This window comes from Anabrus simplex, chromosome 1 (genome assembly GCF_040414725.1).
Source record: "Anabrus simplex isolate iqAnaSimp1 chromosome 1, ASM4041472v1, whole genome shotgun sequence".
NCBI lineage: Eukaryota > Metazoa > Arthropoda > Insecta > Orthoptera > Tettigoniidae > Anabrus > Anabrus simplex.
In genome coordinates this window covers 1181917558-1181930257 of record NC_090265.1, presented here as the reverse complement: position 1 = coordinate 1181930257, position 12700 = coordinate 1181917558, and the positions used below count along the sequence as shown (strand labels likewise).

Here is a 12700-nt window from a genome sequence, read left to right as displayed (position 1 = left end):
ACTGATTTCTGTTCATTGCTGTTCAACAATGGCCACACACTTCAAGGCTTCATCCCTGTTATAAAACTAGATTTCAACTTGAAAGAAAAAGTGTAATTGTGACAGATAATGCACATTTGTTTTAAAGGAAAATTAATGTGTTTGGTGTAGTGTTGAGTTCATTGGCATTGTAGCTGATAACTGAGTAGGATTTAAGTGTGTTGTTCACAGTCATTGTTCATGTCTTGGTCACCTCAATTAGCTATGACCCCTTTTGTTACTGAAGTTCAAGGTATTGTTGAGAGATGAAGGCATGATTGCCTCTCTATAATTAGCATGCTATTTAAGAAGGTGGCTAAATCTATTTAGAGAATACCTAAGTAGACAAAATAAACAGTGACTGACAATGAAATTCTAAAACCATTTTCTTATCAGAGCAACATTTTGTAACTGAAAACAATTTGTAAGGAATCTTCTCAGAAGGGAAATTTTTATTCAACATGCTGAAATGTTTCCGTCTTTTATTAATCTGGAAAATCTTTTAAAATTACTATCTGAATGAAAATCTGTTGTTGATTTGTTTCAGACTTTCAGGATCCATATGCAATTGTGGTGCTACTGCATAATGATCTGGTGGTTATAGACCTCTTAAGTCCAGGCTATCCATGTTTCGAGAATCCATACCCGATGGACCTTCATGAGTCGCCTGTTACCTGCTGCAGCTATTTGGCTGACTGTCCGTCAGATCTCATACCTGCTTTCTACTCTGTGGGTTCACGGTCACAGAAAAGAACGGGCTTCAGTGAACGTGAATGGCCACTTAGTGGTGGAGAATGGAGTCCTACTAGCTGCAGTTACAATGAGATCATCCTCACTGGGTGAATGTTCATTTTTCTTGTATATTTGGTTAGCTTCAGTGCATGTTTAGAAATTGGTGGGATCTTCATAGTAATTTTTGAAATAACTAATTTTTTTAGAGATGACTGAAGTGATTGGATTTCTCTGTGAGCCTGATGTTAGTGCATGTCCTGCCCAAAATGAGATTGACAGATGGTTATGAATTGATTATAGTGTCATAATTGTGCACCTACCTTCTTTATTATCATTAAATGATGCTGTTGGCTTTATGCCACACTAACTACTTTTACGGTTTTTGGAGACTCTGAGGTGCTGGAATTTAGTCTTGCAGGAGTTCTTTTACATGCCAGTAAATCTATCAACACAAGGTTGACATATTTGAGCACCTTTAAATATCATCGGACTGAGCCAGGGTCGAACCTGCCAGTTGGGGTCAGAAGGCCAGCACGTCAGCTGTCTGAGCCACTCAGCCTGGCATTATTATTATTGTAGATATTGGGATAATTGGTTCTTGCTTTGTGTTTTGATATTTTTGCCATAAAATCAGTTATTGTTTGATGTTCTAATTGCTCAGTTTCATTTTTCTCTATGTTAAATGCTTCAGGATATACAGTGTAATTGAATTATTAATTTCACACACTCACACTCTCTCTCAGCCTGATTTTATTTGCATGAAGGATATAGGACTAAAGATCACTAATGTTGCAGGTCCCTTAAATGAAGCCACTAGACCTACGGGTTCCACTGTGTCGACAGCATGCAAATATTTAAAGTTAAAAATTTCATTGTTCCGTATTGAATAACTCAAGTAGATAATAAATTATTTAATGAATTGTCAATTAAACAACAAACCCTGGAGAAAAAATTCAACATTCACATAAATTTCAGTTTAAGAACATTAACACACCCTCCAAAACTATTGATCAATTCCATCCTCCCATTGTAAATTTATCTAAAACAACTCTGAGTGATGATGAAAACTCAATTCTTTTGAAGGGCCTCAAACACAATTGGCCCAACTTCAACACTTTCAATGTAGCCACTGATTTAATTATTGAATCTGAAATAGCCATTAACAAAATGCCAACAGATGAACAAGATGAAATCAGATATGAAGTAAAAAGAAAACTTGAAAAAATCTTCCTTAACAATGACAAAAACACTTCTCTTAATAATAATAATAATAATAAAAATAATAATAATATTAATAATTCAATTAATGATAATAAACTCATTTTGGACCTTAAAAAGAAAATCAGTGACAATAATCTCACATCATCACCAAATCTGTCATAATGGAAAAAACTGACTACTCAGATAAAACCAAATTTTTTTTTCAGTGACTCTTCTTTTTCTATAGTAAAAAAAATACCCAACCACAAAAATCCAACACCTACTCAAACAAACTTTAAAAAACACTTCCTTTCTCCTCACAGATCAAGAAAAAACTAAATTAATAAACATGAACCCAGGCCTGCCCACTGCCAAAGCCCTCCCAAAAATTCACAAAACTAACATTCCCATCCGTCCAATAATCAATTACAGACCCAGTCCCCTATACAATACTTCTAAATTCATCCAAACATTTTTACTAAAAAACTATCAATTTTTATCCAACAAATCTATCAAAAACACTTCTGATCTAATCAACAAATTAAAGAACTTTAATATCCAACCAAATTTTTCTCTCCATTCTTTTGACATTGTAAACATGTACCCTAGTATTCCAATTTCCAAATTATTCCCCATAATAAACAACAACCTTAACAAATTCAGTAACCTAAGTAAACTTGAAATTCAAGACTTCATGTCTATTTTAAAATTGGTTCTCACTAATAATTATTTTAATTTTGATAACACCATTTATCAACAAGATGGCTTGGCTATGGGCTCACCAGCTTCAGGCATTCTTGCTGAAATTTACCTTGACTTCTTAGAAAACACAAAAATCAATAATAATAATAATAATTTCTCCAACATCCTCTTTTGGGCCAGATATGTTGGCGACACTTTGGTAATTTTAAATGAAGAATCAACCAACACTTATTCATCTCAACAACTAACATTAAATTCACCCTTGAATCAGAACACAACCAAACTCTTAACTTTCTAGACTTAACTATCACTAGACATCCTTCTTCTTTATCTTCCAAAATATTCAGAAAACCAACCCAAACAGCAACCACAATACGACAAGACTCTTCGCACCTTCAAGCACATAAATGTGCTACTTATAACAGCTTAATTTTTCGTGCCTTCAACACCTCTATGTCTAAAAAAGATTTAAATAATGAATTGAACACCATCCGTAACATCGCTAAATTCAATGGCTTTAACAACTACTTCATAAACCGCATCATCAACAAATTCAAACACCATCCTAAAACCACTTTATCTAAAGACATAACAAAATCAACTGCATTTTCCACTTTCACTTTCACTCAAGATGCTTATAAAATAACTAGTATTTTTAAAAAACACAACATGAAAATTTCTTTTAGAACTAACAATAGAAATTTGGATATTTTACACAACTCTAAATCACTAAATAAATCTAATGCTTTTCTAAATCTGGAGTGTACAGATTCAAATGTAAAAACTGCAACTCCTCCTACATCGGACAAACTGGCCGCAACTTCAATATCAGATACTCCGAACATATCAACGCCCTTAAATACAATAGATTCTCCGCCATAGGACAACACATACAAGACTCCATGCATAGTTTCACCAATATTGAAAAAGACATGAAAATACTTAAAATCAAAACAAAGGCCCCCTCTTAAACACTACTGAAAATTGCTTTATTCACCTTGATCAATACTTCAACCCTAATTTCAATTTAAACGACATTTCTGAAAAACCGAACATCCTTTTCGACTTCCTACTTCTTCTTCTCAAAAATTCTAAATTTCAAAATCCCAGTTTTATTTTTCATGCCTTACAAAGTTCCTACCCACATTTTCTACCTCCAATAACCCACCCTCCTAACCCACCCTAAACTACCCCTCCTTCATCTCCCTATCTGATCCTTCCTCAACACCATTTAACTTCATTTTCTTTTATTCTTCTCTTATTCCACTATTCCTCTTCCTCTATTAATTTATTCTATCTTTTATTTAAAAAAAAATTATTCCATCTTCATTTCGGTTCTTCTCATTCATACTCAACTCCTGCCTTGCGCCGATTTCGACTACTTCAATCATGACCTAAAATTTTACGTTTTAAAAAATTGCGCACTGTGCCTATACGTTTTCATTTGTTTCTGGTATTGCATTTTTTACTATATGTTTTTCTCTTCACAATTGTTTATTTCACGTCAACTGTTCTAAGAATTCTATAGGAGCACAATTACTTATTCAATTATATTGAATTATATTATATTTATCTATATACTTACTTTCCCGCAACTGAAGAAAATTACTGGATCATCAAGCTATTCTTCATTTTACTTTGGCGTTTGAAACCACAGTGCCTGATGTAAAATATATTGCGCTGATCACCGGGAGCTGGCAAGTCACTTAAACAGATCTACTCATCTTCAACTCCTGCACGATTATGGATCTTCGTATGTGTTCGATTATGATATGACTTTGTGCCTGGCAGTGTTTAAAAACTAGCTCATTTAACCGTTCTCCGCTATTCATAAACATTATAAGACTTTGCCTAACACTGCGTGTGCCGTACTGCCGCTCAGAAAATTACACACTGTTTTCTTTTAAGTGACTTACATTTTATCGCCTCTTCTACTGATCCGGAGTGTACTTGATCTTTTATCTCGTTTACCTATGCATTGTTTTTCATGTTTTGATCGGTTGATGATGACCTGGACTAGGGTCAAAACTGGTACCACTTCTACTTATTATTAAATAAGAATGTAATTCAGTACATTTCTTATTCTTTTGTATTGAATAGGTTGAATCTCTTCATCAGTTATTTCTATTTTAACTTTAACAGCATGCAAATTGATCGTTGCTCTCAGCTCTCATATCAACTATGGTGCTAAAGGTGACAAGCCTCTTTATTTTAGATTTATCTCCTACAGTTGTTTAATTAAAAGAGTGAGATATATATTGTGGTAGCTACAGGCAAATGTAATTGCACTGAGGTAATTATGGACAGTTACCGGTTGCACAATTCTTGTGCTTACGTCATTGAGTCATAGTGTGGGGCGAGTTAATTCAGTGGTCACAAGATGGTTATACAGTGTATTAATGCAGTTCACTGTTATGCAGGGAATATTTCTAGTGGAGTGGTATTTATTTAGGAAGAAATCTGTTATTGTCTTCATAAGTTTTGCAGTACGTTCCCTGATTTACATATAGCCGGGCTGAATGGCTCAGACGGTTGAGGTGCTGGCCTTCTGACCCCAACTTGGCAGGTTCGATCCTGGCTCAGTCCGGTGGTATTTGAAGGTGCTCAAATACATCAGCCTTGTCTTGGTAGATTTACTGGCACATAAAAGAACTCCTGCGGGACAAAATTCCAGCACCTCGGCATCTCCGAAAACCATAAAAGAGTAGTTAGTGGGACGTAAAGCAAATAACATTATTATGATTTACATATATTATTACAGCTGGGCTGAGTAGCTCAGGCAGTAGATTGCTGACCTTCTGAGCCCAACTTGGCAGGTTTGATCCTGCCTCAGTCTGGTGGTATTTGAAGGCGCTCAAATACATCAGCCGTGTATTGATAGATTTACTGACTTGTAAAAGAACTCCTGCGGGATAACATTCTGGCACCTCGATGTCTCTGAAAACTGTAGAAGTAGTTCATGGGACATCATCATTATTATTATTATTATTATTATTATTATTATTATTATTATTATTATTATTATTATAATTCGCTGGGGCCATCAAGGACCACGTTAAGTCTTGTTGCATTTGACACTGAACTTGGCCTTCTTTAGAGCTCAAATTTCCCACATTCTTTGTGAGTGGGCCTGCTTACGCTCCTCTGTCCAAGGGGCACCGTGTCTTCTCTTCGGTTGCTCGTCTCGGTTTAGCCCGTTCGTCAATATTTTCTTGCGGAAGAGATCTCTGTTAAGGGCATCTTCAGCTGAGATATATAGCATTTGTAGGTCTTCTTTGGTATTTTTAAACCAAAGAATTGTGATTTTGGGGTTTGAATCAAAAAAGTGAAAGATTTCTTTAGTTAATTTTCTTCCGTCCATCCTTTTCAGATGACCGTAAAATCGTGCCCGTCTTTTTCTGATTGTGTCGGTAATTTTCTCTATTTTGCTGTAGACTTCCTTGTTGGATCTCTTTTGATGGATTCGTTTTCTGTACTTTGATCCCAAGATTCCTCTCACAATTTTGCGTTCTCTTTTCTCCAGTTCTTCAAGGAGTCCTTTGTTGGCATTTAGAGATAGGGTTTCGGCTGCATATAGAACTACTGGCTTCAGAACTGTTTCATAGTGACGTATCTTGGTGTTTTGGGAAAGGCATTTTTTGTTGTAGATTGTGTGGGATGTTTGGTGGGCTATTTCCAGTTTGCGTACTCGCTCCTGAAGTGCTGCTTTGTCCAGTCCATTTTTCATGATGATCTCACCCAGGTATTTGAATTTGTCTACTCAGGCGATGTCCCCGTATTTTGTATGGAGTTTTGGTGGAGCCTCTTTGATGTCGGTCATTACTTCTGTTTTCTCAAGCGATATCTGCAAACCAGTTTGTTCGGCAATTTCCTTTAAAATTTCAACTGAGCTCTAGTGGTTTCTATGTCATTTGAGAGAACAGCAATATCATCGGCAAATGCTAAGCAGTCTGTTGCGATCCCCTTCGATTTGGTTCCTATTCTCAATGGACTGTAGTTGGTTTCCTGTAATCTCACACGCCAGGTTCTGATGATCTTTTCAAGAACACAGTTGAAGAGTATCGGGGATAGCCCATCACCTTGTCGGACTCCTGTTTTGATGTCAAAGGAATGCGAGAGACATCCGTGGAACTTCACCTTGGATTTTGTATCGGTCAGGGTGGCTCTAATTAATGCCAGCAGTTTCAAATCAACTCCAAATTCATTTAAGATGTTTAGCAGGACTTCCCGGTTAATGGAGTCGTACGCTTTCTTAAAGTCCACAAAGGCAGACACATACTGCTTGGACCTTATTGTACAATATCTGATGATCGTTTTGAGATTTTGGATCTGTTCCGCTGTTGAGCGACCTTTTCTGAACCCTCCTTGGTATTCATCTATTTGATGTTCGACTTGTGCTTCCAAACGCTCCAGGATGGCAAGTGATAGAATTTTGTAAGTCACGGGTAGCAAAGATATTCCTCTGTAGTTGTTGATGTTCTTCATGCTGCCTTTTTTGTGTAATGGATGGATCAAAGCTATTTTCCAATCTACGGGTAGGGTCTCCTTGTTCCAAATTTCTTCTATTTGCTTGTGCAAGATATCAAGTGATTCCTCTGGGGCATATTTCCATAGTTCTGCTACTACCGAGTCTTTCCCCCGGCGCTTTGTTATTTTTGAGACGGGCAATGTGGCGCTTGATTTCATCTCTGTCGGGTGGTCTGGAACCTGGGTACCTGAGTAAGGGTTCCTTGGTCTCAATGGCGCTTTGCGGTTTAGAGCAATTAAGTAAATTCTTGAAGTAATCTGCCAGAATGCTGCAATTATTTTCATTTGACGTTGCCAGTGTGCCGTCCTTTCGCTCAAAGCTTAGAGATGGTGGTTTGTAGCCAGTGAGTTTGCGTTTGAAGGCTCTGTGGTACTCTCTGCTTTCATTCTTCCTAAAGTTTTGTTCTATCTTTTCAATGAGAGATTTTTCGTTTTTACGTTTCTCAGTTCTGAGCACCCTAGCTGCTTGGGCACGTTGGCTTTTGTAGGTTTCCGAATCATTTTCTGATTTCATAGAGTAGTACTGTTTCCACGCATTGAGTCTTTCTTGGAGGACTGATTCGCAGGTACCATTCCACCAGGCATGCTTTTTGCTTCTCTTGATTTATGCAACGTCTTTGGCGGCCTCAACAAGGGGACTTTTGGCGTTGTTAAAGTCACAGTCATTTGGTCTAGCCTTCTCCTGGAACTCCTCGACCCTTTACCGAAGTTTATCATTGTCGAAGCGTGTGATCTGTGTGGTTGTCTTCCTTGTGTTTGCGGGAATTGGTTTGAATTTGATAAGAGACATATAATGATCTGAGGCCACATTGATGCCTTTCTTTACCTTGACATTCATAATTTCAGGGCTGTTTCTCCTGGACATTGCAACATGATCAATTTGGAACTCTCCGAGAGCTTGGACGGGAGAACGCCAAGTCATTTGCTTTTTGGGTAGATGGCGAAAGTGGGTCCACATGGCCTGCAGGTTGTGATTTTCGCAAATGGACACCAGTCTTTTGCCGTTGGGATTGGTTCTCTTGTGAGCAGGGTAATTTCCTATAACTTTCTTGTACTTCTGTTCATGACCAAGTTGGGCATTGAAGTCATCCAAAAGAAGCTTGACGTGGTGTTTGGGGATTTTGTTTAATTTTTCATCCGGTAGGTCCCAGAAATTATCAACTTCGCCTGGATCAGACTTGTTCTTATCGTTTGTAGGAGCATGTGCGTTAACTAGGGCGTAGGTTTTATTCGCGCATTTAATTGTGAGTATAGACAATCTGTCATTCACAGGTTCGAAATTTGCAACCGATTTAAGGATCTTGGTTCTAACAGCAAACGCTGTTCCAAGCATCACAGCTCCATTGAGGATTCCTCTTTGCGCTTTGCTCTTGAAAAATCGGTAGCCTTCGGATTCAAAAATCTCTTCATCTGGGTACCTTGTTTCCTGTAGGGCCATTATGGATATCTGATTTTCGTGAAGAGCTTTGGTGAGGGTTTTCAGCTTGCCAGTTTTTGTAAGTGAATTTATGTTGAAAGTTGCTAGAAAGGTTTTAGATTTTGGCCTGAGTTTTCAACTCTTCGGGGTACACCGAGACGCTCCGACTCGTCTCTTGCATGATGTCGAGTCTCCCCCAGAATCTGAACGAGACTCGTGCGCCGTGGCGTTCACGACGAGGGATTTATCCGAAGATTTACCCCCTGGGGTATGTTTCTTGAAATGTTGTGCCATCATGCTTTTTGACTTGACTTTACTTTGGACGGGTACCCATCCTTTTACAACTAGGGTTGTTAGCCCTAGAGGTTGCCTCAAGATGTTTTCTGGCTTCTGCTCATTTACCAGTCTTCGCCGTAACCCTGGCAAGGGACCAGTTTTTTTTTTCACATTGGTATTTTATTTCCCTACTACCCTCTGACTCTGCTGGTGGCAGAGTCAGCGAGCTTCCCCCTTTGCAATGGGACGCGCTTGATGGAGGTAACCGGTAAATCCCCACAGATTATTATTATTATTATTATTATGATTATTATTATTATTATTATTATTATTATTATTATTTACACAGTTCAGTTATGTATACTAAACAACATTAGAAATTATAACACAGATAAAAATCAAAGCACTTTTCACCAATCTTGACCAGAACCTAGCAACATAAAGTGCATTACGTGTTGTATGAAAAAGATCATCTTCAGTGCAGGAAGATGGATGCAAAGAACACTGGAGCAAATGCTGCTTAGTTTGTTCTTTGCCACAGTCACATTTGATGTTGCTAGCATCGATATAGCCCCATCTTGCTAGGTTGACTTTGGATCTGCCCACTCCTGTCCTCACAGTCTGTTCAAGGACTTCCAGACAGACCAGTCATCATGACATCCAGATGGCAAACGTTCTGCAACTGTCATCTGTCCTGGAATGACGGGGAACTTGGCTTTCCAAAGCTGTACTCTTGCAGTGTCAGGTGATCCGGTTAGTTCCTCAGACATTCATAGGAAACTTTTACTTGACTTCAGTCTCTGGGCTGGAGGTGTATCGCCACACAGGAGTGAGTACTTTGTTACTCCACTGTAGTCCTCTCTTCATGGGACATACATTATCTATTATCACATTGTTATGTGAATAAACTTGTTAACATGAGACATATTAGGTCTACTATTTCTTTATTTAATGAGGTAAACAAAAAGATAAATTTGATTACAGGTATGTTTGATGTAGGCAAGACTGGATTTTAGTCTCCATACATCACTTTTGAGGTTAATTCAGGAAATTGATGTTTAATATCCTGTCCTTGTGGGCATCTGCTAGGTTGAAACATATCTTATTGCACAGTAATGCAAATTTGTCTATCAGTTACCATGTTTCTTCTCAGTTAAATGCCTGGTGATTCTACCTCCCATAGTTTGCAGATTGTTGAACACACACAGTCTACTTAATATGGTAGGTTCTGTATAGTCATAATGTAAGTTCACCACCTCTAGTATATACATTTCTTTCACATCTGTTACCATTTAGAGAACATCAGTAATTCCTTCTTTTTGCTAGAACGTACCGAGCGGTACATGCAAAGATATCCGTTTCAAAGTAACAGTGCAGAGGACTGATGTTGTTTAATTAGCGGAAAGTGCACTGTTTTTATGGAACCAAACCCTTTCAAACTGTACAATCACCATTAAAAAATCTGAAAATATTACATTTCTTACGCTGTTATCTCTCTTTACAAATGAGTAGATAAATTATCAGGCTATTAAGATAAACTTTTCTCGTATTTCCTAACTGTAATGGATATCTCATTACCACTATTAAAATAATGATCAAATGTGTGGGACCTTGTTGTTTGACTTCTTGCATTATGAACTTAGTAAGATATCAAGAGCTTCTTTAACATCAGATCTCTTATTGATGCGAGAAGTGACTTTACATCAGATTAATTTCTTATATAGTGAAATTTATAAATATTTTGGTACATTTGTTAGAAGTGGTGTTCATACATTGATGTAAGTTTTTTTCAGTCATGCTGGTTCCTGTTCTGGCTAAGAAGGTATTTTCTTCTTGGTGGTTGCAGACATGCAGATGGCAGTATAAAGTTCTGGGATGCCTCAGCTGGAACTTTGCAGGTGTTGTACAAATTAAAGACTGCTAAAGTTTTTGAGAAGCCTCGTGCTCGCAGTGTGGATGGAGTGGATGAAGATCCTTTTGCCATCCAGTTAATTTCTCTGTGTCCTGAGAGCCGGAAACTTTGTGTTGCTGGTGCTAGCAGTCAAGTCATCTTGTTCAAATTCCGCAAACTTGAGTCCGTCTCAGAAATATGTGTGAGTTCACAATAATACTGTAATTCATGAAATTTCTTACTTATAGCAAGTTGTGTTTTCTCTTAAAACATGCCAGCAAGACCTAAAATTATGATATATATTCGTGACAATACACTCATTCCACCTCCAGCCAAGCTCATGTGCTTTGTGAGAACAACAGTTAAATTTTGATGCAGTAAAGTCACTGTAAACAAGTTAAATCACTACTGTATGCTTTGTTTGTACACTTGTTTAAATACTGATCAGCAAAGAACATCCTTGTTCCTTACACGCTAGTACACAGGTGATATTAATAACATCATACTCTCCTAATACAATTGCCTGTCCTGCAAAAAATGACTTAACTCTTATAGGACGGAATTTATTATATTAAATGGCGCACGTAGTCATCAAAAACCTCAAGAAATGGCAGTAATTGACATGTATAGGTCTGGCTGAAGGGGAGTATCCTTGAATAGAGTTGCATTATCTCCTTGCTAGCTTTTTACAAGCTGTGAGAGGCCATTGTGTTCAGTCGAGCGTGCATCGCGAGTTTCGAGACCGACCTTTTGCTATTGATATATCTATTTTGCGCCATGGTTAGTAAGAAGAGTGTCAGTGAGCAATAGATTGCTTCAATTTTGGACTCTATAGACGTAGATGAAAGCGATTTTTCACTTGAAGAGTCCGAAGACGGAAATTTAAGTACTTAGTCTTCTCAGTGCAAGAACAACTCAAATGCCCTAGAGAATGAAACAGCTGACGAAAGCAACGATGTGAGTAATTTGGACCCAGGACCTTCAAGTACCATCTGATATATAAAATTAATCAAGAACCAATTTTATATTCATATTTTGACATGGCAACGGAGCCTACAGAGCACTTCTCGCTATTTTTTTATACCGAAATTTTGACGTAATTCACCAGGAAAGAATAGTTCAGGAAAATAAATGGAAACAAAAGGCAGCACCTCCAACTAAAAGTTGTAGAATCAAAGACTGGTCATCTCCAACACTCTCTGATATAAGGGCTTTGAGTGGCATAAAACTTATTTGTGGAATTACAACAGGTTCACAAATTTTTGTTCAACTAAATCATTAAAATTATTACGTATGTATTTATTCTTAAGTTTACTTAATTTGTTTTGAATTGTTTTTCGTTTTCTCTCAAGTCTAATTCTTACGAATTCATGAATGTGTGTTGTAAGACATGTCCATTCCAGTTTGTTGTATGTGTTCTTAAGTTGAAGCTGAAGGTGAAACGCTTCTTCATTTAACTGATCCTTCTTTGCATGTAGGCTCTTGATTTCCCTTTTTAACCATGTTGTACGTGCTATTTTAATGGCGCGTTGACAGGATACTGATGTGTTGTTGCTTTTCAGATTAACAAAATTAGGTGTTAAGTTATGCTTTAAGCATTCGTGGTTGAACTTAATGTCCTCATTGATGGTTAATATTTTCAATTTTGTCCTCCTAAATTTAAAGGCTTTGAATGTTTCTCGACCAATGAATGATGAATGATAATCATTATAAAATATCAGAGCCATTTCTTATTAACAGTGCTGATGTAGTTAGTAATAGACAATATTATTCATAAGAAAGAAAACGAAAAAAAGAAAAGCCATGAGAAAAGAAAGAAAATCTTTGAACGTAGTCAATTCATAACATTTACAGTAGAATTCCACTATAGCGAGTACGGCATATAACAAGAACTCTGTTATAATGATAACCTTTGTGCGTCCCTTCAAAATTCCTAT

At 37.3% G+C, this 12700-nt stretch overlaps 1 protein-coding gene across 2 annotated transcripts in view; it reads left to right on the top strand.

Annotated features, from left to right (window-relative positions):
- The window catches only part of Tomosyn (syntaxin-binding protein tomosyn), a 1160105-nt gene that overhangs the window by 794715 nt on the left and 352690 nt on the right, over window positions 1-12700 (top strand). For both annotated transcript variants that reach the window (XM_067137527.2, XM_067137528.2), the window contains exons 8-9: window positions 566-857; window positions 10719-10965. In XM_067137527.2, the coding sequence (XP_066993628.2) occupies window positions 566-857; window positions 10719-10965 (539 nt within the window). The remainder of the gene's footprint in view (window positions 1-565; window positions 858-10718; window positions 10966-12700) is intronic.